Raw genomic sequence first — 24,022 nt, 5'->3', positions numbered from 1 at the left:
AAAATGGGCTCCAGATTTTGCAGTTCACTTATCTACAAAAACAAGTTAAAAATCCAAGTGAAAATAAAGCTGTAAAGTAAAAAGAATAATAAAAAAAAATCCATTCATAATCTAAAGCTGCAACCAGTAATTGCTATGACAAAATAATCCCTTTTCCCTAAGAAAATTCAGGCTGCTACCTGGCCACAGGCACCTCAGCGGTATCTGAACTTGTGTTGGATTATGGTCTTGAATGTTCTGAATAGATGGAGCAACAGAGAGACATTTCTGTTTTATTAAATTTGAAAAATGAGCATCTCCACTAAATGGATTTTATATTTAATTAATTTCAAAAGTTGTAGCTCTTATTTTCCACTTCAGATCTCAAGGATTAATGTACTTTCAACTCAGATAGCATCAAAACAAAATTAAAGCAGTATTTCTTCTCCTCAGAAAGAAAAGAAAATCATGTAACATAGCAGACCATTTACCCAAACTTGAAGCAGTGTAGCCCCAGCACTGCACATGCACAGCTGTGTACATTGGCACCAGAGGTACGGCCTGACCACGCTCAGCGCTGGATCTCCTGCACACAGAGACCTCACAGCCAAGTTGTTTTTGTGCAGATATTGGTAAAATTGCTTTACTACGCTGACACTGATAAAATCAACTGAGTTGGGAGGGATGCATGAGTATCACTGAGTCCAACTCCCAGCTCCACACAGCAGCATCCAAAAACCAAACCCAATGTCTGAGAGTATTGTCCAGATGCTCCTTGAACTCCAGCACTCAGAGCCGTGGCCACTGTCCTGTGCAGCCCATTCCATGCCCACCGCTCTCTGGTGCAGAACCATTCCCTGACCCCAGCTGCCCCTCCCCTGACACAGCTCCATGCCGTTCCCTCGGGCCCTGTCGCTGTCACACAGAGCAGAGCTCAGCGCTGCCCCTCCGCTCCCTGTGAGGAGCTGCAGCCAGCATCAGGCCTCCCCTCAGCTCCTCTGCTTCGGGCTGAGCAAACCTGCTTCTCATACCTCTTCCCCTCTAGCCCCTTCACTATCTTTGTGGCCCTCCTTTGCACACTCTCTAATATTTTTATATCCTTTTTGTGCTGTGGTGCCCAAACTGCATGCAGTGCTCGTGGTGAGGCTGTGCCAGCGCAGTGCAGAGTGGGACAGCCACTGCCCTGGACCAGCTGGCAGCGCAGTGCTTGATGCACCCCAGGATGCAGTTGGTAAAACACCATATGGTTTCAAAACAATGAAAGTTGTTCCAGCTCTGGTGTGCTGAAAGTGCAGATGGTTCTAAGACAAAAATAAATAAATAAATAAATAAAAAATAAAAAATTCTGTAAAGCAACTGGTCAAAACCTTCATCAGTTGTCCTAAGTATTCCAACCTGATTATGAAAGCCTGAAAGCCTGACGTCAGGAGTTTTTCTCTTAAGATTTGCTTCTGCCACCAAATTGGAACAGACAAACAGCCACCAAATCCATAAAGACATTATAGAAAAGCAAACAGCATTCAGACAGGAACCTCGGAAGGAACAGGAAGCATCAGGCAGTGCAGCGCTGGCCTCTCAACGGCAGGATTGATGACTCCCATTTTCTGCTGCCATCTCTCCCTCCCCGCACTGACTCACCGCAGTGCAGCTCCTGCCATACTGCAGGTGCAGGGCCCTGGCCCCACGCCCAGCTTCTCCTCTGCTTCAGGGCTTCTCCCACTCCCTCCTGCCCACTCCTCTCCACACACATGTGGGATTCACACACAAGTACTGCTGACTCATTTCAGAAATTTGGAAAGAAAGTTTAACATCTGCACCTGGAACACTTGCTGGTTTCACTATTTCCTGTTTCTTCCCTAAATCAAGTTTACATCTCAAATTGCATTCCACGTACATCATTGTTAGCTGTGGAGCCCTTCCTTTTCAACAAAATCCCTCAGCATTCACACTAAGTCACATGGAGAGGGTTCAGGGTCTGGGTTAAGGGAGAGAGTTTATTAGGAAAGTAACAGGTTACAGGGAATCAAACACCAAGTTTCTCATTTGTTACCTGCATAAGCTTACAAACTCTGCCTAGGTTGTAGGTTATGGTTTTTTCCTGCTCTATACAAAACTGATGTCTGCAACTCCTATTCCCCCAAAATACAGCAAGATTTTCTATACTGCCGGCTCTGTGTCTACTTCATAGAACCCTACATCCCAAAACTGTCTTTCCTTCTATTGTAGAGAAGTGATCCTTTCTACTTACTGTAGGTGAGGCCTACTGGAGACCTGGAGACCTATTTCCAGTTCTGGGGCCCTCAGGACAAGAGAGGTCAGGACATACTGCAAAGTGTCAAATGAAGGGCCACAAAGACAATGAGGAAAAGCTGAGAGAGTTGGGATGATTTAGCATCACTAGCTCAGGAGGGATCTTAATAATGCCTATAAACACCTGAGAGGAGAGAGTAATGAAGATGGAGCCAGGCTCTTATCAGTCATGTCCAGAGCCAGGATAAGATCACTAAGGGTTTTGTTTCTACCTATTCAATAATTTTAAGACAAATTACCCCACAAGACTGAGGAAATGAAGAATTCCACTTAAAAAAAAAAAAAAAAATTGGAAAGGCTGTGAAGATGAAGAAATGTTGGACTTCCTTAGATTGGTTCAAAAGAAGGCAAAGGCCCAGTAGTGGGCATAACAGCAGGTAACACGAGGAGTTGCTCTATTTAACAGCATGTGTTAAGATTTAATATCCACTAATGATGAATGAGGGCAGATTTACTAAGGGAAAAAACCCTACATGTGATGCTAAAACCAATTATTCTTTTTTTATACTGAGCTGAATGAGCTATCTAGTCAACAAGTCAGCATTCTCAATAGATTTGTTAGTCTACGCTTAAAAGCATCGGTATTTTTACAAAGGTGTTCACATGTATACTGAACCTCACCCCAGAGATAATGCCCAGCATTTGGCAGATGCTGGTGAGCAGGCTAATGGTAGTTTATATTCTAGTGATATCCAAAATGAAAGTAAAGATCATCATAGGAGGTAACCTCCCACATGAAGGAGATAACTCCCAGCAGTTATCTCTGCAAGAGTGAGAGCAGGTATTCCTAAAAAAAACACATGCTATAAAAGCCAAGCCTGATGAGCTTAAGTGTTTCGCTAGATCAAAAGCTAAGCATAAACCACCTTAATGAGGACCCAGAAGTGCTCCCAAACACAGCCACTCTGTGGTTCTGTAGCAGTGATTTAGCTTCACATCCACTGTTATTCCCAGCCTTTGTACTTCTTTGTCTTGTCAAGAGAAGGACTGAAGGCCACAGTGCTCCCCAAACTTCCTCTTCCTGTGAGAAGAGCACTCATTTCCAGTAGGATTCCAATAGAAAAGTGAGGTAATTTTCCTGCAGCCTATCGTATCCTTGCTTGGAGAAGCCATCTGACAGAGATGCAAACCTTTCTCTTTTTAGCTTCCCACCCTAATTTGCTAAATGGTTGCAGCTTCCTATCTCAGCAGACGTACATCCCAGCAGGGTTCTCACTTTCAACCCACATCGCCACCCACAGAGCCATAAGATAATAGCAGTGGCACTCTCCTCCCAGCTCCCAAGTGTCTGTGCACAAATTTAATTCTCGCTATATCCTTACATTCTGTGCCCCATAAGCTCTCCTATTCTCTTTTCTGGACTCCACAGACTTGCTAAACTATTCCCAAAACAGCAACTTTGCACTGAAGAGCATTTCCTCTCCTAAAGCATGCTGCTAACAGAAAGAGATGGCTGCTGCTGTGGGAATCAGCTGAGTCCCAACAGCCAGGAGCGAGCAGAGGATCTGTGCTGGTCCCAGGGGAATGGCCACAGCAGTGCTGCCCTGCCCAGCCCAGATCAAGGCTGCAGCCACACTCTTGCTGCTGCAACAAGCTCCTGCCATCTCTCCGCCCACTCACCCTCATATTAGCAAACAAGAAACAATATATTTTAATTTCTTCACATTTACCTCCCAATGCTTGACTTTTTCAATGGAATGTGTTTTGCTTCAATGTCTCTAAGGCTGGAAACTTTCTAATAAAAGCAGAGATTCCTTAAAATGTGTTCTTATAGGAAAAAACACCCAAGTTTCCACAATTAAATCAAGGGTAATGCTGCTGCAGAACTGGCAGAAGAATTGAATTTTACTAGAGGTTTCAGGATAGATGAGAACAGTCTGCTGAAACGGCCCCAAGCAGGTGTGATAACTTTCTGCCATCTTTCCCACATTTTCCCAATCAGCCGATGATTCAACCAGATTAATCTCATTACATGAAAGAAAGATGGTGAAAGGATGCCTCCTTTCCACCATGCTCCTCCCTTCCATTACATTAATGGTGGTTTTAGTGAACTGTTATTGAACGTAACTGCTGTTGTGCTCTCTGCAGTACAGATAGTGGTTTGAAAAGGAGTTTACACATGTCCACACTCTTCAGCTTAGTGCAGGTCTTATAAGCATTGCAATGAAACACAATTTATAGACAGACACAAAAAAAAGAACAAAACAACCCCTGAAGGATTTATAAAGACAACAGAAAGTTATTTCAAAATGTTTCTCTGGAACATGTGAAGAACTAATTGATGGTTTGCAGTGCTCTGTAGGAGTGATATCAACACTGACCTGCATGGGCAGGACCTAATGTAATTTTATAGTTTTATAATTAACGTGCAAAATAGCAGTCTATCAGAAATTATGAACGATGAACACAGGAAAGCCTAGTTTAATATCCCACAGATCTCATGAGCATGACAACAACAAAATTACTTAATAAAGAACGTTAGGCCAGACCGCTTGCTACAAAACCAGACAGAGGCATAGAAAATTGTGATATACAGATTTAAAAAAAAAAAAAAAAAAAAGAGGAAGGCACAATACAGAATAATTGTTATGTTTGTATGTATTTGGGGGTTTGAAGAGTATGGCAAGAGAAAAGAGCTTCCCCCAGTGAGAGGGCGTCCTCAGCCAGAACAGTCCCCAGAAAGAGAAGTGATTTGGCTGTATGGATCTCTGCCAGGCCTGCACCATTACTCATGTGCCCCAGTAGTGTGGAAGGAAGTTCTGGAAGATGAAAAACCCAGAGTTTCTGTCAGCAGAATGTGTGAATTAAATATCCCCCACCCCAAGAAAAAATCCTTAAAATATACTTCTTGATGATACATTTTGGAATTCCGAAGACTGTATCTTACTTATCTCACAACGGGACTTATGAACCAATCAAAAAAAGGCAAAAGCAAGTCTGTGCATAAAGCAGCAACTCTACCAGTCATATTTTGCCAGTGCCATACAATCTCATTTCCTGGGCCACTTCAAAAGAAACTGTGAAACTGCGGAAACTTCTGATGAAGTGCAAGACAAATCATAGAGCAAACATAATCTGCTCTAAATTGTGCAATGGAGCTGCATCATGAAGCCATGCAGAAATGCCTGGGAAACCAGAGGATATACAGTCACAAAGGGCATATCGGTGCTTCTTGGCATTTTTATGCATAATGTATGATCTTCGCCCCTGTCTGAGAACAAAGACCACATGGATCATCCCCCCAAACCCCTACCACCATGGCACAGGGCACAGTCCTCAGTACCAGCACTGCTGGGCCTTCTGCCTGGAACCAGGCAGGGAGCGAGGCCTGTTGAGACAAGCAGCCCTCGGGAGCTGCACGGGAGGGGAGCAGATATTCCAGCTCTGCCTGTCAGGTCTGAATTTCAAAGGCTGTGCCTGGGTGTGGGAAAGAATAAAGAGGGTCTGTCAATCCACATGCAAAAGCCCACACTCTGTTGCCCTAACTGCCAGACTGTCACCTGGGACCAAAGCACTTGTCCCTGCTTGCCCCTGCCCACTTTAGTCAGTGGCACATGCCCTGTTTCACCTCCATCCTGTCAGTCAAACAACCTGCATGCATTTTAGAATACACATTTCTAGAACTAAATATCTAATGCTCTTAAAGAGGGAGGACATCCAAAACAGGCAAGGTTACCGCCTTGAGGAAGATGGGCAAAGGGGATGTGCAACTTGCACAACCTCTTGTTTACTTTACTTAGATATGGACAATAGGTTTTAATTTGTGGGGTCTTCCCAATGGTAGATTTCTTAAGGTTACAGTCTACTTCCTTGCAGACAGAAAGTGAAGACTACCGCTGTTCTCAACAGGAATGTTATTTCTTTCACCAGATGCAATGAGCAAATTTCTGTTTCACAGCTATGACTCAGATTTTAAGTAGAACATGCTTTGAGGGTGTACATCTATTCCCTTCAATTTGTGGCTACAGTAAGGCTTACATACATCATTACCAACACACTAAAACATGTGGTAGCAGACACCCACTTGAGGGAGAGAGAATTTCACCTGGAAACTCTGAAATGAGGCTGAGATTCATGATTCACTTCCATGGCTTTACCTGGCATTCAGACAGAATATATGTGCAAACCTAAAAAGGTAGTTCTGACAGCCCAATTTCCAAGTCTTTCTTAGTCTACAGATCAGGAGATGGTCCCTAAACTTAAATGCTCTTACACTTTAAATGAAGACTCATTTAATGCTCGTAACTGGATTATTAGCTATCACATATGGTTATTAAGGGTGCTAGTAATAGAAGGATGAAGTTTGCATATACAGTTCTGGTCATTTCTGCTTTTGATCTGAACCGAGAGGCAGACCGCTCACTGTTTGTGTACCAATCCACTGCCTGGAACCTCTACATAAAATAAGGCTTCTGCTTTCTTCATTCCAGGGAACCATACCCACATCCCAAGCTTCATGGGAATATCTCCATAACTAACGTACAGATTCCATGTCCCAGATACTGTTCTTAGTCCCTTGCAATGAAAAATATATAAAAAATATATAAAAATATAAAAAACCTTGGGAAATAGATAAGAATTCACTTGACCAATTTACCTTCAAGCGAACTGCAGATCGTGTGCGTCCAAGAGAAGTACTAGATTGTGCTGCTTTATAGGGGTACTGTCTTGGTCAAGGAAAGAATGAAGAAAGATTTGAGAGTTGTTACAATTTCAATTCTATATATTTTTTAGTAAAGTATAGATGATATAACTAGTACTAAAAGATAGACAACAGCAACCTATCAAGTTTCAAAACTGCTCTCAAACCACTCTTTACTGTTGGCAGGTACAGTGCCTCTGTCCACAACTGCAGAAAAAAATAGTTCAACTAACATCAGAATAACCAGCTTCCACCAGTGGGTGCTAATTACAGTGTTTACCACTCCGTGATTATGCTAAAAACGAGGCCTACTGATGCCTTGGGAATGCAGACACTAGGAAGCCTTTCATCCATCCTACTCTATTTTCTATAGTCTCAAAGTCAGTAAAGCCCTCCTGAGAATAAAATATCAGAGGAGGTATCTGGCTAGGTAAATTCATTACAGATTCTACTTCACTTATGGTGTGAGTGTAAAGTTTTTACTTTAGATTAATCATAGACTTGTAATGCGCCCACAACCTTATCCCTTAACTTAATGCAAACTGATCATTACCCACTTGTGTCAAGACAAACAAGTGAGAATTTCAGTTTTGCTTAGCTCACTTTAAATAGCTTTGAGTCAAAAGGGTCATAAATAAGGTATAAAATGAATGGTGAAAGTAATTTCCTAAAGAACTGTAACCCTCTTTATTTGCTTCTTACTGCTGCTCAGGCTTAGAAGAATCCTTCTATTCTCAGTGCATATGCAAGGCTGGACTTACTGACGAGCCTCAGGTGCTTTCAAATCTTGTGCTGCATGCACCTTTGATGGTTAAGAACAGAACCAACTCACAGTAATGTCAAACGTACTCCTTTGAAAATACTAACAGACTTCTTCACCAAACCCATAAAAATTCATCATCAGTACTGGATTAAGTAGTAATCTTGTTGATCAAAATATATACGCTTACCAATTCAAATACGTATAACAACAGTAAAAGTGTTTTACTTCTAAAAACAAGTCCAACTGTTCAGCCTCCTCATCTACCTCTTTCATTGTGCTGGTGGGTACCTTTTTCTCCTACTGATGCAATTGGAACTCCACCATTCAGAGAACAAGAAATGCAGCTCCAAGTTGCCTGCATGTCCGGTTACTTTTATTGTCATATTTCCTCACTTCTTTAAAATCACAAATACACATTTGTGTTCAGGAAAGTCTTGGGATGTTATAAAATTATTCTACCCAAACAATGTCTTGATGTTTCTTTTGCCTAGCAACTGGCAAAACTCTTTTGTTATCAACTTGGAAAGTGCAGGAGAGTTTACTGTAAACAAGTAAAGTAAGGATAACTTCCAATTTAGTGTAGCATGATCAAATAACCAGCTCAAGAACAACTGCTTCAGGAGAATATGTTTTCATAGACTGCAATATCTCAAATTAATTAGGAACTTATCATATATGTAATGCATGGACAGTCCTAACATATTTGCTCCAGAACAGAAAGTATATATTCTACTCATGAACCTGAATTATGCTGTAAGGTTTGCTCTTAAAATTAACTTGAAGACTAAGAAATGGATTTCCAATCATAGCTGAAAATTATCAGTTCACAAAATATATCAATTGCTCTTCTCTGCTCCTTATTTGGAAAAGTAATATTCCCATTTAAAGGTTTTTAAAAAGTAACAAAACTATCAACATTCAAAACTGTTTCTCACGTTACATCAATGTTAAGTACCTTCCATAGCACTATCAGCACTATACGTATGAGCACAAAATACAGGCATGCATCTTCCTTGGCTGGAATACACCAATCAGTCTAGAGACAAATTTTAACATAATAGCAGTACAGTTCCAGTTAGCACAAATATCATCAATACTAAACAACACGACAGGTAAAATGCATTTTAATCTTAGAAAAATATGAGATGTGTCAAAACAACACGATCCCAGACTCAGCTGTGTGGATTCCAAAAAAACAACAGGTCATAGATGTTAATAGGCTCACAGAGAAAATTCTACAATTAAAAATTCAAGGCATTTTTAGATCTCTTCCTATAATTTTCCTCTCCTGATAATATTCATTAGCACTTTGTAATTTGAAATGATGTTTTCCAGACATATTTAGTTGCCAAGTTGTAGCACTACACAATGTGCTGTACCACTGTGTGCCAACAATGACTTCAGTGACCTAACCCAACTACAGAAGGCTGAGACTTTTCTCTATGTTCTCCCTTAAGGGGAAGGTGTGAGTTATAAAGTTTAAACGTTTAAAACGTTTCCCAGCTATAGCCATGTTTCCCAAGAGGCACTGAAAAGACCGAGTTTGTGCATAATTATGAAAGATGTTGTCTAGAGATGCCAACAGTGCTGAAATATATGAATGTTTTTAACTCACTAAACATGTCTCAACTCAACAGCACTCTTATCTAAAAAATATTACTTTTGATGTTTTAAGTATGCAAAAATTCAGAGATAAGGTAATGCTAAAACCTTACACGTTTGGGCTAGAGCAGTGAAGTATCTGCTTTGTCTATGAAATGATTTTAAAAATAAGTTTAGCAGGGCTTTTTCAAACTCAAGTCTTAAAATGTTGCTATTACAATCTATATTTAAATACATTCTTTATGAATCTTTTGTGAATAAATGAGCTTAAAGTCTGTTGACTCACACACAAGTTGCAAGCTAAACATTTGTTTTTCAGAAGCTTTGGTGTCACTGTTGGCTTGTTTTCTGCAGAAAGGATCAGATGATTCCATGATTCAGTGTTCAGGCAATATTTTTCTTTTTCTTTCTATAGTGTCTTTGAATATGCTTTTGTTTGTTTGTTTTTGTTTTGTTTGTTATATTTTTCGTAGGGCACATAATTTTTTCACATTTAAATAGATTAAAAGGCACTGTAGTGAATCTTAGCTAGTATCAGTCCTATTTACTTTGTCTAATGACACTACATGTGCTATTTTCAAACACCCATGTACAACTGTGAACTACCACACTGGCCAGCAACCTGCTGCACTGTATCAAGATCAATTCAAAAACCATTTCTTTAAAGCATAAATCTAACTTCAAAAACCCAAATCTTAGTGCCATAAATACAGAATAAATATTTCGTACCCCTCGTTGTTTATTGTCTTTTATTTACCCTCAGCAAAATCGACATAACAACTTATCATCACTTTATGATGCATTCCCTAGTTAACCATAGGATGTTTACCATACCCTCCAGAATACATATGAATGTGATGCTACATAAGAGAAAACAGCCAGAAACAACATGAGTCAAAGAGAAGCCAAACCATCCACACATACTGGAAGAAGATAGAAAACAGAAGAAAAGAGCTCTACCCAAAGGCTTTTTCCTTTATAAATTAATTCTTGATCTGTGGACTTCTAGTGGTGATGAAATATCAAAAAATCTACAAAAATATTGACCTAATCTTTCTATCTATATGCACTCAAAAACTGTCCAAATAGAGCACTTGAAGTTAGTTTTTATCCTGTCAATGACTAATAGCAGGCACAGACATGAGGAAGCTCTTTTCTGCAGCAGGCATTCAACTGTGTTCACACTATTAATGTACTTATTTCAATTATCTGCAGTGGTAGAGTTAGCACTTGAAAAAATTATATTTTGCTTATCTGAGAATGAATGGTCACCATGTTATCCCTCATGAACAACATAAGGACAAATGGCCAAACAACCAGAAACCTAATTGAGGCGGGGAAAAATATCAGATGATAAACCATCTGAGTTAGGAGGGAAAAGAAAAATGCTTCATGTGGAAACAACACAGATATCCATCCATGGATTGTTTCTACCAAATACATCATGAAAGAAAACATTTTTCAATTACCAATCAGTCTGCTATATTCTTTCCCAACAACAGGGTGGTTTCACAAGCCAGTGAACTATATCTTCAATATTTACAATCATCATTCCTATCTGTGAACTTTGCAAGTTAAATTCCCTCAAACATCTGTTTATTTTCTCTTCTAATATCTTCCTCCACTGTGAGATTAAGAGAGACAGACTAGGCCTTCAGGCAGTAAAAATGTAAGAAGTTAGCCTGATCTCAAGAAAACAAGCACTTAACTATAGGCCATTTTTTTTACACTCACATCAAACATAATATACCTGTCACTCAGTTTTACATAAATGATTTCTTATGACAGATATACTTCAAAGCTTATTCAACACCTGAGCACACATTATTTTTACTCTTCCCGGCCTCCCAGACATAATGTCTTCCCAGACATTAATGTTACATTCATTTCTAGAATGACGAGAGACACATCATATAACTTTATTTTTTTTATTTGACAAGCAGCAGTATCATGTTCATCTTTTCTTTTTTCTTTTTAATGTAGATACAATTATTAGGTTATCTGTCATATTACAATATTTAGGTTTTCTTTTTTTTTTTTTTTTTTTTAACTTTGTCTTAAGATACATTAAAAAACATCAACTGCAAACGTGAAAGGGGAGGAAAAAAAAAAAAGCATGGTACCCAACCAAATTTCCACATCTCAGCAATACTTCACTCATTCTTTTAGTAAAGTTTTAAGAAATGTCATAATGACATGAGCTTGAAATATCTATAGGCATTTTCATTGACGCTCATGACATGGCACTGGTGATGTTGTAAACAGCAGAAAAACAGGGGCTGCCAAGTGACCAATTATGGAGGCACAGGCCTGCCTCTTCCCACAGGAACACACCAAACAGTGACAGCAATGATCTCCTTTACAATCATACCTGCAGGATAGCAACATCATGCTACATAACTGTATTCATCTGCAGAGGCCTGGCTTCGCTCTATGTACTGTTTGTCTATCAGAACTTCAATACACTTCTTAATCATGCTGATACTTGGATTAAACCTAGCTCTTGATTGGCTAATTACCTGCAAGAGAAAGATATATTTTATGTGTTATATTTATTTACAAGAGTTATTAGTGCTACCAAGAAAAAAAAGGCAAGATTCAGTTTACTTTTAAATACAGAATTAAATAAAGCAACGACAGTTAATTTAAAGCATCCCTGTACATTAGTGTCAGAATACTTTGACTGTTTAACTCATTGGTTCAGTTTGACTGCATATTAACAGACCTAAGAATGCGTTTATTTTAGTTGTTGTGATAGTTCATACAACTATAAATAATTAAATTTCACTTGATTTTATTTTTCAAAACTACTTCTAAAGTTGAACCCAATTTTCCTTATCATCACTTTTGTTATCACAAAAATATAGAGAAGACACTTTCTCTTAATAAAATTCTGTAAGCCCTGTGTTTTCTTTATAACATTATAGTCACTATTAAAGATATGTAAGCTGATAAGTAGCAAATTTCCAAAAAATGTGCCTGGAATGTTGTAGTAAGAGCTTATCCATTTTCGAATAATGCAGTTTAAATGTATTAAAAATACAACCTGTCCTACTGAACTAGGCAGCCACATTTTAAAAATAAAATTTTCAAGAATCTTGAGTATTTTGAGGACCTTGAGTATTTTCTTGAACACCTCAACCTAAGTGAAATGCCCAGTGCTGCAGTTTGTTGGAATTAAAGTTAACAATCAGACTGTGAGCTCTTATTTTTTCAGAATTTTTCAGTCCCATCTCTACCAGAAATATAATGTTGCCCTTGTATCACAGGAAAAAAACCAAACATTAATGAGACAAGAAAATATTAACTATTCATAGTAGACAGACTTCCATTCAAAAGACTCATTCTTACTCCCGAGGAAGTCAGACTAGAAATTCTAAGGGAATTTGTTGTTATTAATAAGTACATAAATACTGTGGTAAATGTAACAAGAAATGAGTGTGTATATTACTAAAATGAGTAAAAATGTCACAAAAGAATGTGTTAAAAAATTGAAAGGCTCTTGATAGTTAATAAAAACACATGGCTAGCTGGAAAAATAAGGAAGCTGAGCAGTCAAATTATGCATACTCCAAATGTTCAATAGAAGTTTCCACAAAGCTCTAATGAGAAAGCTGAGCATGTTCAACCCAGAACCACTTGGCAATCTACACCATATGGCAAAAGAAGTTACTGAGCTCAATGGAGATGTAACTAAGTAAAATTTTCACCTTACATGAGATTTTCATCTTTATATTTACAACCCAAGAGTCCATCAATATCTCAGACTGTACAATAGAAACTTAACAAATTTTAAAGAATCTAGTTCATGCCCCACTAACAGTTCAGCTGAAGTAGATTAAAGAAAACTGGCACAGACTAGTTCAGGTAGCTAAAAATGTGGAAAAATTAACTGTAAGGGATTTTTGTACAGCTTCACCTTAATGCTTGAGATTGCACAGTTGTTTACTTAAATCTACATTGATTCTCCACACTACACAGCAACATAGATAATAATTATTTAGAAGTTAACCATCAGTTTTAAATGTTCTAATTAACCCAGAATATAAGAAATATTCAAAACTGAGAACTACGGACTAGATGAGCATGATTTTCAGGTGTCATAAATTTATTTAGAAGCTAAGGTAAAAAAACATAATTCAGGTTGATGCAACCAGTAGTAGATAAATGGAGTGTCAACTTTATTCTCAAATGTTTTTAAGCTGACTAGCAGTCAAAATATCCATTCTTATTGAAAAACTTGAAAAAGCTCCTGATGTTAACAGACTGTAGTACTCTGCAAGAGTACTAAATGAGCAAAATGCATCTGAGGAACATCAGATAGTGCCTCCTGAGTCAGTCAAAGAGGAAAAACAACATACAGGACTTTTTGTTTCTAAGCTGTCAAAATATGTAACCTCTTCCATCATTTAAACTGGTTTTAAGTCTCTTGAGTATTTTCTAAGAAGTTGAGAATACAGGAGAAAATGTATTTTCAAAGATGAAACAGGGCTTACCTACCATTTTCTAGCTTTAAGAGAAAAATCTTAAGAGTATTTCATCATAATTGCATGAATTTAAGTAACAAAAGATCAAATAGCCAAAGATTTTGAGAAGTAGTCAGGACCTATGCTGCCTCATCTTTTAGATGCTCAAAATCAGATATCTTAAAGAAAGCTTGCTTTCAGGGCATCTGTGTACAAGCTCTACTTCAAAATCCAAAATCTTTCAGATGTTTCACATTTCACCAGTCAGTATGGACTTATGAGCTCTCTTAAGCTGCTTATTTTGCTTAGGAAATTAAAATTAATTGGTAGGTGTGGTAACTATTTCCTTCATCACCACAAGACAGAAAGCATACAGATCTTAAAATGACTGAATGCCTCTCCACCTCCATGCTCAAAATGGTCCAATAAAGCAGCAAACCCTCTCCCACAATCTGCTCTGAGGCTATTCAGCAAAGCTGGGGAGATGTAAGAATGCCTTGGAAGGCTGAGAAAACCAAAACTAGGAACTGGTTGATACGAGCAAAGGTTAGGTAAGAACAAGAAATGCAACTAGGCAGGCAACCACCACAGATGGAAAAATGGGAGAGAAATCAAAGACATAACACCTTTTTCCCAGCCAGTTCATGACAGTTCAAATATCGTTAATCTAGAATATAAAAAAAAAATCTAGACAACTGTAGTACTTAAGGTAAAATGGAGATTAAGAGCATGTCTACATATTCAGACGACTTCTGAAATGTAAGCTATGAATTAGAACAAAATCCAAAATTACAATTAGAGTACAAAATTGGCTAAGTGCTTCTGTGGAAATTTCATGTCTAAATTATCCATACTCAGGTGTCTTCAACTGAACCTACAGTTCTGGTCGTGATTCTTATAGGAGACGACATCTGCAGACATAGAGGCAGCCAACAGGAAAGAACAAGCACTGAGATGCTTAATACTTTAGTGCTAAGACATATTTATAGGACTGAGTGATCACGGGTAAGTACTATGTTTCAAAGTAGACTTTCAATAGTGAATTTCACTGAAGTACTAGTATTGACATGGGAATTCTGCAGTTGGATGTTTTACCTATCTATCCTGAATATTTTCATCAAATCATGATGATTTTCATGAAATCTTATCAAGAGGATTTTATCTTACCTCCTGAATAAGAGCATTATGTCGCAACACTTTACGTGCTTTCATGATACGGACTATAGCAGCTTGAAGATACATTTTTCTATCTTCATCTACAGCACTTCTGGTCTGCTCCATCTCCTGCAACATAGGAAGAAAAGTAAAGCTTTAAATATAGTAAGATTAATAAATATATCATAAAAGTATCTTGAATCTAAACTTCTTACTTTATGGAAAGTGATCAATTAACACACTCAATAATCTAGATAAAGGTCAATTTCATGTAATGTGCTTCTGTAAATCAAAAATACCAGATTTCATGCAAATCAGCAGGTAGGTAGAAGATATCCAAAGCAGTGCCTTTGCTAGGCAGAAAAGCAGGCAAAATTTACAATAAGGTATTGAGTTTAGCAGCAGGTATAACTCATGTACAGAAGACTGTGCTTTAGGAGATACAGAAGGAACTTGGATTATCAGCACTAGAGCTGATTTTAGTTGAGGGGAAATGCAAACATGGGAAAACAGTTTGATTGGTTCTGCTGTTTCTGAAATAAGTTGCCAACAACTACCAACAAAAGTCTCATTATATGAGGCAGGTTAAATGCCAATTCCATTTCCTACAGGAGAAATAGCTCTTGTTCATCTTTTTCTTATTATTCCCTATCCTACCTTTTGCTACCTATTTCTTAAGTACAAAAAAAACTGCAGCACGTAAGCTGCAAATTTAAACATCATCTTCACAATAATGTAAATCCTATATCTGCTTATACCAAACTAATATAATCAATTCAGTTTTAGAAAATTAAGCTTCCTAAAGAATACTTACCTGTGGTGTGTCTTTCTGCATCGACGTAGTAATTTTAAATTTTGTTCGTTTACTGCTGAAGTTCATATTTAATGAAAATGTAGACTCTGCCTCTACATCCTCCTGCAATAAAGAATCTTTTTTAAAAAGAAAATAGAAATGGAGACAAAAAAGAATAAGCAGCAAGGATTTGCTGGGATAAGGTTTCTTAAGAAAATTCCATGTAGAAGCTTGCATACATAAGGGTAATTTAAACAAAATTGCAGTTGAAAATGTTAATAAGCCAGTTGAACCAGGTCAGTTTTTTAAGCTACAGTTCAACTAACATAGAAATGCAGTCTCTTTTATAAAACACTATAAAGAACTCTGAGAAACATGAGTATTGCTGGTAAGCCTCTATTATGAATAAAACAGAATAGTTCCAGTTGGAAGCGACCTACAAAGCTTATTGAATCCAGCTGACAAACTACTTCAGGGGTGACTGACCAATAGTTAAAACATATCATTAATAGTATTATCCAAATGTCTCTCAAACACAGACAGGCACAGGGCACCAACCACCTCTCTGGGAGGCTTGTTCCATTGTCTAACACCATCTTGGTAAAGAAATCTTTCTTAATATCTAGTCTGAATCTTAGGAAGAACCACTTTACTGATAAGCAATTAAGGCATTTTCAGTTTCAATACATGATCAGCTATTTTACTTTTTAATACTTCAACAGTTTATCTTAATTGCAAACACTCTCCTTTCCTGCAAAGAAAGCAGGATTTGCATTTATTTATGGGAGAACACCAAGAAAGCAAAGTGTCACTCATAAATATTACTAAAGTTGCCTTTCTTTAAGGAAAAAAAACCTCAACATTTTATTGTGCTGTAGCAGGAACAGTTGATGGACTGCAACTACTACAGTTCCAGAACTACATGTAATTTCTCATTTTTTCCTCAGATGTATCTCCTCTACCCCCTCCCCCCAATACACACACACAGGCCAAAGTCCAATTCTTTCAATAAATGGGAACTGCTCCCAGCAGTCCCAACACCTTTAGATTCACCTACCAGGACAACCTGACAGATCCTTGCAATTTCCAGGCAAAGGTCTGTACAAGTATTACCAATCACTGGCAGAAGAAAGTTACTGGGCTTCTTAGACTTTGTCAAACTACGCTTGCCTCAAAGGCAAACACTTTAAGAGACTTAGTCAATATTTATCTAAAAATATACAAAAAATGAATATTTTTAATTGCATATTCTATATTCTTTATTAGAATACAATACCCAGACAATGTATAGAAAATTTAACATGAAAAGGCAAAGACCAAAAGCTTTAAAAATTTAAGCTATCATTAAATTTTAGCACTGTTGTGCTGCCATGGTTGAAATACAGACTAAGACAATTTATTTGTGTTGTGCATGAACTCAGAAAGAATGATTTTAATGAACCAATAAAGTTGTCAAAAGTTTCTTTCAAAAGTAAGATGCAACATATAATACATTGTACTTTGCTGCGTAGCTCAGATACACGCAGAAATAAGTATAATTTCAGTGCTTAAGCCACTGACTTTTTCAATACTTAAGCTGATAGACTGTATACAAATCAGCTCTCAAATTGCTGGATGGAGCACAAAAGAAACAGAATTAGCAGACATGTTTGAATACAATGGCCCATAAGTTAAAGAACCAGAAAGTGCTGTGGTAAAGATTAAAAGGTGAAAGGGTTAGAAAGCTATACCATTGAATCTTCATTAACATATTCATAAGCAAACCAGTAAAACCACATACAACCGACATAAATAAATGTAAATCCTAAATAAAATGTAAATGTAAATGGGCAACTTTATGAAAAATCTCACTGTTTTCTGCAATAGCTCCCAGTGATATATTTCACCCATGGTTTAACATTTTCCCAGCCACTGTTCCAACCTGAGCTCATTTTTAGATATTCAAAGCATGTCCTATGCTTCAGCCAAGCATCAGATCTTCCTTGTGATCTCACTTTCCATTTCCTAATATTTTCCTGGTTAAAAAAAAAGCAGCTGTCAGAACAGCTTTGGATTTATTCTTGTAAGCCATGTGAGCAGCTTATCAGTTTCTTCTGCTTGATACTGTCTAAATAACTCAGGCTTTCTGGGCTAGCTGGAAGTGCATGCTAAAGTTTGTATTGAATGCACAGGTACATCTATAGTGTTTCATACATAACAAACTTCTGTGCCCTTTGCTGTATGGGAAAAGAAGGAAACGAAATATTACTCAAATAGTACTGGAACTGCATGAAACACATGGAATGATAAGAGTTTGGCAAAACGCAGCAAAAATCCTCTCACACGAGCCCTCTTTGTTCTCTGAGCTCCTTCTCCTGTAGTGTGTCAGCAAGGAAGAATATGGCTGCTCTTATTTTGGTCTCTTAAGGCCACAGATTTATTTTAAGGATTACTTTACGACTTATTTTAAGGATTACTTTACCAGTCAGGCTCCTTCCTATGGTCCTACAACTTTTAAAGACATGTATTTAAAGGATATTCTCCTCCAACAGTAGTGAGTCAAAAGCCACATAGGTGAAATTCAAGAGAAACAATAAAAAGTTCTCACATTATTACCTTTGTAGCAGACTCTGCTGTTAGAGGCAGAAGGAACAAACAGAACTAAAGAATCACAGAATTGCAGGGGTTGGGAGGAACCCATGAGATCCAGTCCCATCCCCCTGCTAAAGCAGGTTTCCTACAAAAGGTCGCATGGATGAGCCTCCAGAAGGAGCCTCACAAACACAGTCTAACTTCTTCCTGTCTCATTCTTTGTAAATCTGTATTTATAATTGTTCACAAGATCAATAAGACAGTTCAAAACAAATTCATCTGTATTAGAAAGACCTCAACAAACAGTAGAATCACAACACTGAGAACACAAAGCATTTTTATATCATTACTGCATACCTTGTCTGAGTCATGGTTGATCATTTTAACGTCGAGTAATGATTTGATAGTTTTTGTCAGCTCCTTTTCATTCATTTGCGTACTGTCCTGAAGCTCCTTGTAACTGACAGTTTCACTGTTGTTGAAGGCAAGCAACACTGCCATTTGGTATGTTGTGACCATGGCTACATAAGGTTTGCACAAATAATTCATTTTTACTTCACCTACAATGATATAAGTAGCATTTTATAAACTGGCTGAATGCAATGAAATATCATCTGCAATGTAACTCACAGTTCCTACACACACACAATTCCAGACATGCAATTCATACATCCATAAGGCATGGGAATACAAAAATTGAAGGTTTAGTTTTACATTTATAGGAGATAGTTTGCAAAAAACGAGTTCTGATTAATAACAAATACTACAACACTAGTGTTTTTAGGAAAAAAGAAGAATAAGATGAATTTGAATAACATAATATAATTTATAGTAATAAAAAAAAGAAATTCCAAACAGCCTCAATGGTTTGCAGTGTGCAACCTTCAATTAGTAACAGCTTACACAGAATCACAGAATAGTGATTACAGGAAAGTTGTTCCAAGCAAAAATTTAAAAACAAAATAAAAGACATCTTTAAAAAAACAATCACAACATTGTTTCTTTAAAAGGCAATGAAGAATGTCCATTATATATGTATAAACTGAGTTTTCCCTGGATTTAATAAATCACAGGTAACACAGGCAAGTTTACAAAACATAAACTTGGGGAACACTAAGCAGCAAATATTAATTACTTTAAAACATAAATTACTTTATGATGCAAAAACAGTCAACTGACTTAAGATGCAGCATAATGTTCCACTTCCAATGTCTATTATCATTTGAAAAGGACATCCAACAATTGTCAGTTGTATAGAGCATGTTTGGCAAAGCATTTATTTTTACCTGTACAAAGATAATGTAACCAAGTAAGCTTCCTTCCACTAAAATGCTGACTGTAGAATAATTCAAACTGCAAAATAAAATGTCCTTCAATTAATCACAGAAACTTATAATAGTTTATTATTATTATCACACCACCACTCCAGTGAAGAAACGCTGGTTTTGTGTTCAACACATTGGATTCAGACATTGGTGATGACTGGTGGTGAGTCTATCATCACATTTTCCTTTGAAAGAAAGGCAATGACTGAGCAACATTTACCAAACTACTTGAACAAATTAACATACAGCTTGATGACTAAATAGGAAAGATTGTTGAAACATTCATACTCTCAAATCCTAAAACACTGTAGCTAAAAGCAGTCTTCTGAAGTATTAATTCTACTGAATCCAACAGAACTCTTCAGAGTTTCTAACAATCAGTCTCATTACATTTTATTACTTTGTTTGTTCCAATTCCATATGAAAACATATTTTGTGACTTTGATTTCCCATTTCACTGATTTCTTTAAACATCCTTCAAAAACTTCAAGCTTTTATTAACAGGTATTTCCACCAGTCAGCTACACAACTCTCAAGTTGAATCTCACCTTACATTCTTCTACATTTATTTAGGGGATAATTTCAGAAAAGCAAGCTTGAAGGGAAGCATAACATTAGTCACTCTTCCAATTTGAGTTTCAGGCTAGTTAAAACTACACAACTGGCAAACATCTCTGAACCAAGATGTAACTAAGAGTTCTTGAATTTTTGCAGTTAAATTTGCAAAACTTTGAAACCTACCAAAATCATTTTCCACAAAGAAGCACACATTCATGACTTAGGAAATATATTTTCAAAGTTACACTGGCAGCAAAAATTTATGAAAATTGAAGGATCCCCTACTTTGACAATTTTCAAAATTAACTTTAAAGAAGTATGCATGAATCTTGACTTCAAATGAAATATGGTCTGTATGAAACATGGCACAAGAAAGATGTATCCACAATTTACTCTATTTAATAATACTTCCTTTAGATTATATATGATATTTAGATAAAATACAATTTTATATAATATAAATACATAATATATAAATATAATCTAAAAATCAGGATCTTATCTAAAATATTAGGAATTAGTTTTAAAGCTAAAAGTCAAGATTGTATTTACTAGTATCTTCCTCATTAATCACACAGTTAAAAAGAGTTGTAAAAAAATAAATAAAGTTACAGAAATGCATACATTGAAAGCAGTGTGTCATTTGTGTGATGTTTCCAAATTTCATTTAACTGGAGAAAGAGTAGCCATGAATTACAAACAAAATGAAACAGCTCAGGCTTTTCTCTGTTAAAATGATCTTGGTGGGTTTTTTAGCAGTTTTTTTTTGTGTTCTTTTACATTTCCACATGTTTACAAGAAGCCTCCTACTAACCTACCATCTGTACACTTTTTTCCAGTTCCTGAGGAATTGCAAATGTAGAAGAAGGAGCCTGAGTTAGAGGCCATGCACCTGCCTAAGGGTATCAGGAAAAATAAAAGTATTAACATTTTCATACCATGTATACTTCAATAAAAAGTATAACACTACTGAACAGATTTGCAGTGCATATTGTCATTATTAACTTAAACAAGAAGTTTTACTTGTCCTTTTTTAATACTCACTATCATCCCCCAATAAGATCTTAATTCAACTTAAAAACACATGGCATTTTACATCACTACTGGTTAGTATGCTAACAAGTTAATTTTAAAAAGATAAACTATGAAAGCAAAATATTCCACACTGACCACAAGGTGTCATACTAAAAGTATTTCTAGTTAGAAAAATATTTCACTTATTATCAAAACATACAAATGAAATACGAATAACTCAACAGTAATAAACATACATTAGTACCTGTAGAACATATATCTGAAAACTAATTCCCAAATCTATAATTGTGTCCTGGTTTTTGATAAAGTTGTTGAATTTATTGTTGAGATCAGCACTAACACTCATGTCCGTATACATTCGATGAAGCTTGCTGGTAAATTCATAACCACAGGCTTGCTGTGAAAAAGAGATTGTTAACAAGTTTTATTGTGAAACAACATTTATTATACAAATAATGCACATTCATACATTTACTACTCTAATATGAAAATCTAGTTGGGAGAAGCGTTAAAGTATTTAACAATAGTTATAATAAATAACACGCATTACAGAAGAAAAATATCGAACTTATCTTAATTCCACTTTCTGTTCATTAATTTGTATAAACAACTTTATAAAATAAAAGATAAAGCTGGTTTATGATAGGTGCTTTTCCAACATAAATATGAGGTATTTAAACACACTTTATAAAGTTACCTCAAAATTTTAAAATAAAATGAAACACCTCGAACATATGAGGGATAATTCACAACATATTTTTCATACGCTATGTAGAAATTAAGCTTTCCTTTCAACTACTGGAAGTGTAATCTACTGATTGCTAAGTTATCTCTGGCACCCTCTGCTGCTTCCTCCTAACATTACATATTCTTACACTTTATTTTGCATTAGAAAATTGTTTACATTACCTTTAGTTTATTAATCATGGCTTCTTCAGAGTCCATAGACATAGATAAACCATGAATTAATCTTTTTGCCAACATTCTGGCATAAAACTGTATGGAAAAAAAACAGCTATGAGGATTTTTTAAAAGCATAACCATATTCTTCACATATTGTTTAAATTTCAATATCGAGACTTACCTTTTGGAATACATCTTTGTCATCAATGTACTTGAAAACAGTAATGAAACTTGTAAGTTTGTCTTCTACTTCATTCTCCGTCATTCCTTTCGCTGACTTCTTCAATAAGTTGTCACAGTACTTGGCCAGCTCAAGTTAAAAAAAGAGAAAACAAACCCAAACCTACTTGTCAAGCTTGAGAAAATACATATGTCAACATACTCCTAAACTCTACATGAAAGTAATTCCATAGTCTTCTACACAAGCTGTACTCATATGTAGAAGATAGAAACTAGATCCACCAAAACCACAAACTCTATGCAAATATTAACAGAAACAGAACTTTTTTTTTTTTTGCATACCCCCAAAACGTGTATGTGTGTGTGGGTTAAGTAATCACTACTGAAATACTGACATGAGGATAATTTAGTAAGAGAAATACATGTGACGGTCCCTACTGCTGACTCATCTGAAAGTTATAAGGAAGTATTACTACATTCTCCAGTAATACTAATCACTTACCAACTCAGGTGCTTTGCAGATTGACTTGGGCTCCCTGTAGTTAACAACTGACGTCAAAGCCTAGACATGAATGTAGAGAAAGGAAAAAAAAAAAAAAAAAAAAAAAAGACCTGAAACTTAATACATTGAAATTTTTTAAGGAGCAAAAAATGTTCAGGTAAAGAGCATTCCCCAATTCTATAAAACTCAAATAGACAAAAGGGTGATAATAAAAGAAACAAGTGAATGGGTTTGGATTACTGCTGTGTGAGAATTTGTTGAATATTTTTAATTTGGGATTTAAATCAAAGTGGAGGAAGGAATAGAAGTTAATTACAAAAAGCAGGAGAGAATTAGGTTTCAGTTACAAACTTAAAGATAGAAGTATGGAGGTTTTGGTACACAGTAAGATGTGTGGTTTAAAATAATGGATAAGAAAATACTAAGGAGTGTAGAAAAGACAAACTGCAGCAGCAGCAGAACAGCAGTAGTGACTTATAAGAGAATATATCTTGATGTGAAAAACATACTTGGTGTGCCCGTAACAGTAAGAAAGGAAAACTATTTGGGTTGTTAGATGTTTGTTGGACTAAAGAAAAGAAAAAATACTGTTGAGAGCTATTATGTGGAAACTTGAAGCAGTGTAGTAAAAAAACATGGCAGTTGAAGATAGGCTGAATATGAAGAAAAAGAGATAATATTTTAGGATTGGAAATTGCATGACAAAGATAGAAGGATCATAAAGATTAGGTTATAAACTACCTATCGTATTTCAACTAGAATTTTAAACTAATACTGGACCAAAAATATTTCATTATCATAGTTCATAGGAATTAGTTCCCTCTTTGGAAGGAATGTTTAATGTGTTTTGCATCTTTAGCTTCAAAATTCAGTACAATTTAAAATAGTACAGAAAAACATTTCTTTACATTTCCATACCACGTTACAAAAATCAAAGTCTAAATGAACTTATGCAGAAAATATTTCTATTATTATTACAAAGGACTGACAAACAACTTTTCTGTACAAAGCCTCAACATTCCAGTACTTGACAAGGTCCCAAGAGTCCCTATGACATAAGAGTGAATTATTTAATTACAAATACAAAAATCTGAAGCTTAGAGCACTCTCTTGTAATGATACTGGAGACAACATCAGCAACTTTCATACTGGTCATAGAAAATTGGCAACAGATTAAAATCTTAGATATCTATTGTAATAAAGTAGAGTGAAGTAAAGAACTGAAGTACTTAAAGAAA

General features: G+C 36.3%; 1 protein-coding gene across 3 annotated transcripts in view; it reads right to left on the bottom strand.

The window, feature by feature from the left end:
- Positions 1-11,210: 11,210 nt before the first annotated feature.
- CUL2 (cullin 2) overlaps positions 11,211-24,022 on the bottom strand; it is a 44,474-nt gene continuing 31,662 nt past the window's right edge. For all 3 annotated transcript variants that reach the window (XM_085227067.1, XM_085227066.1, XM_085227068.1), the window contains 10 exons: positions 22,785-22,844; positions 22,284-22,412; positions 22,109-22,195; positions 21,444-21,596; positions 20,983-21,060; positions 19,568-19,634; positions 18,639-18,841; positions 15,732-15,833; positions 14,930-15,046; positions 11,211-11,815 (listed from right to left, as the gene is read on the bottom strand). In XM_085227067.1, the coding sequence (XP_085083193.1) occupies positions 11,684-11,815; positions 14,930-15,046; positions 15,732-15,833; positions 18,639-18,841; positions 19,568-19,634; positions 20,983-21,060; positions 21,444-21,596; positions 22,109-22,195; positions 22,284-22,412; positions 22,785-22,844 (1,128 nt within the window). In that variant the 3' untranslated portion in view covers positions 11,211-11,683. The remainder of the gene's footprint in view (positions 11,816-14,929; positions 15,047-15,731; positions 15,834-18,638; positions 18,842-19,567; positions 19,635-20,982; positions 21,061-21,443; positions 21,597-22,108; positions 22,196-22,283; positions 22,413-22,784; positions 22,845-24,022) is intronic.

Source organism: Meleagris gallopavo, chromosome 6 (genome assembly GCF_905368555.1).
Source record: "Meleagris gallopavo chromosome 6, MGAL_WU_HG_1.1, whole genome shotgun sequence".
NCBI lineage: Eukaryota > Metazoa > Chordata > Aves > Galliformes > Phasianidae > Meleagris > Meleagris gallopavo.
Note: the sequence above shows the minus strand (reverse complement) of the source record. Positions and strands in the feature narration are given on the sequence as shown.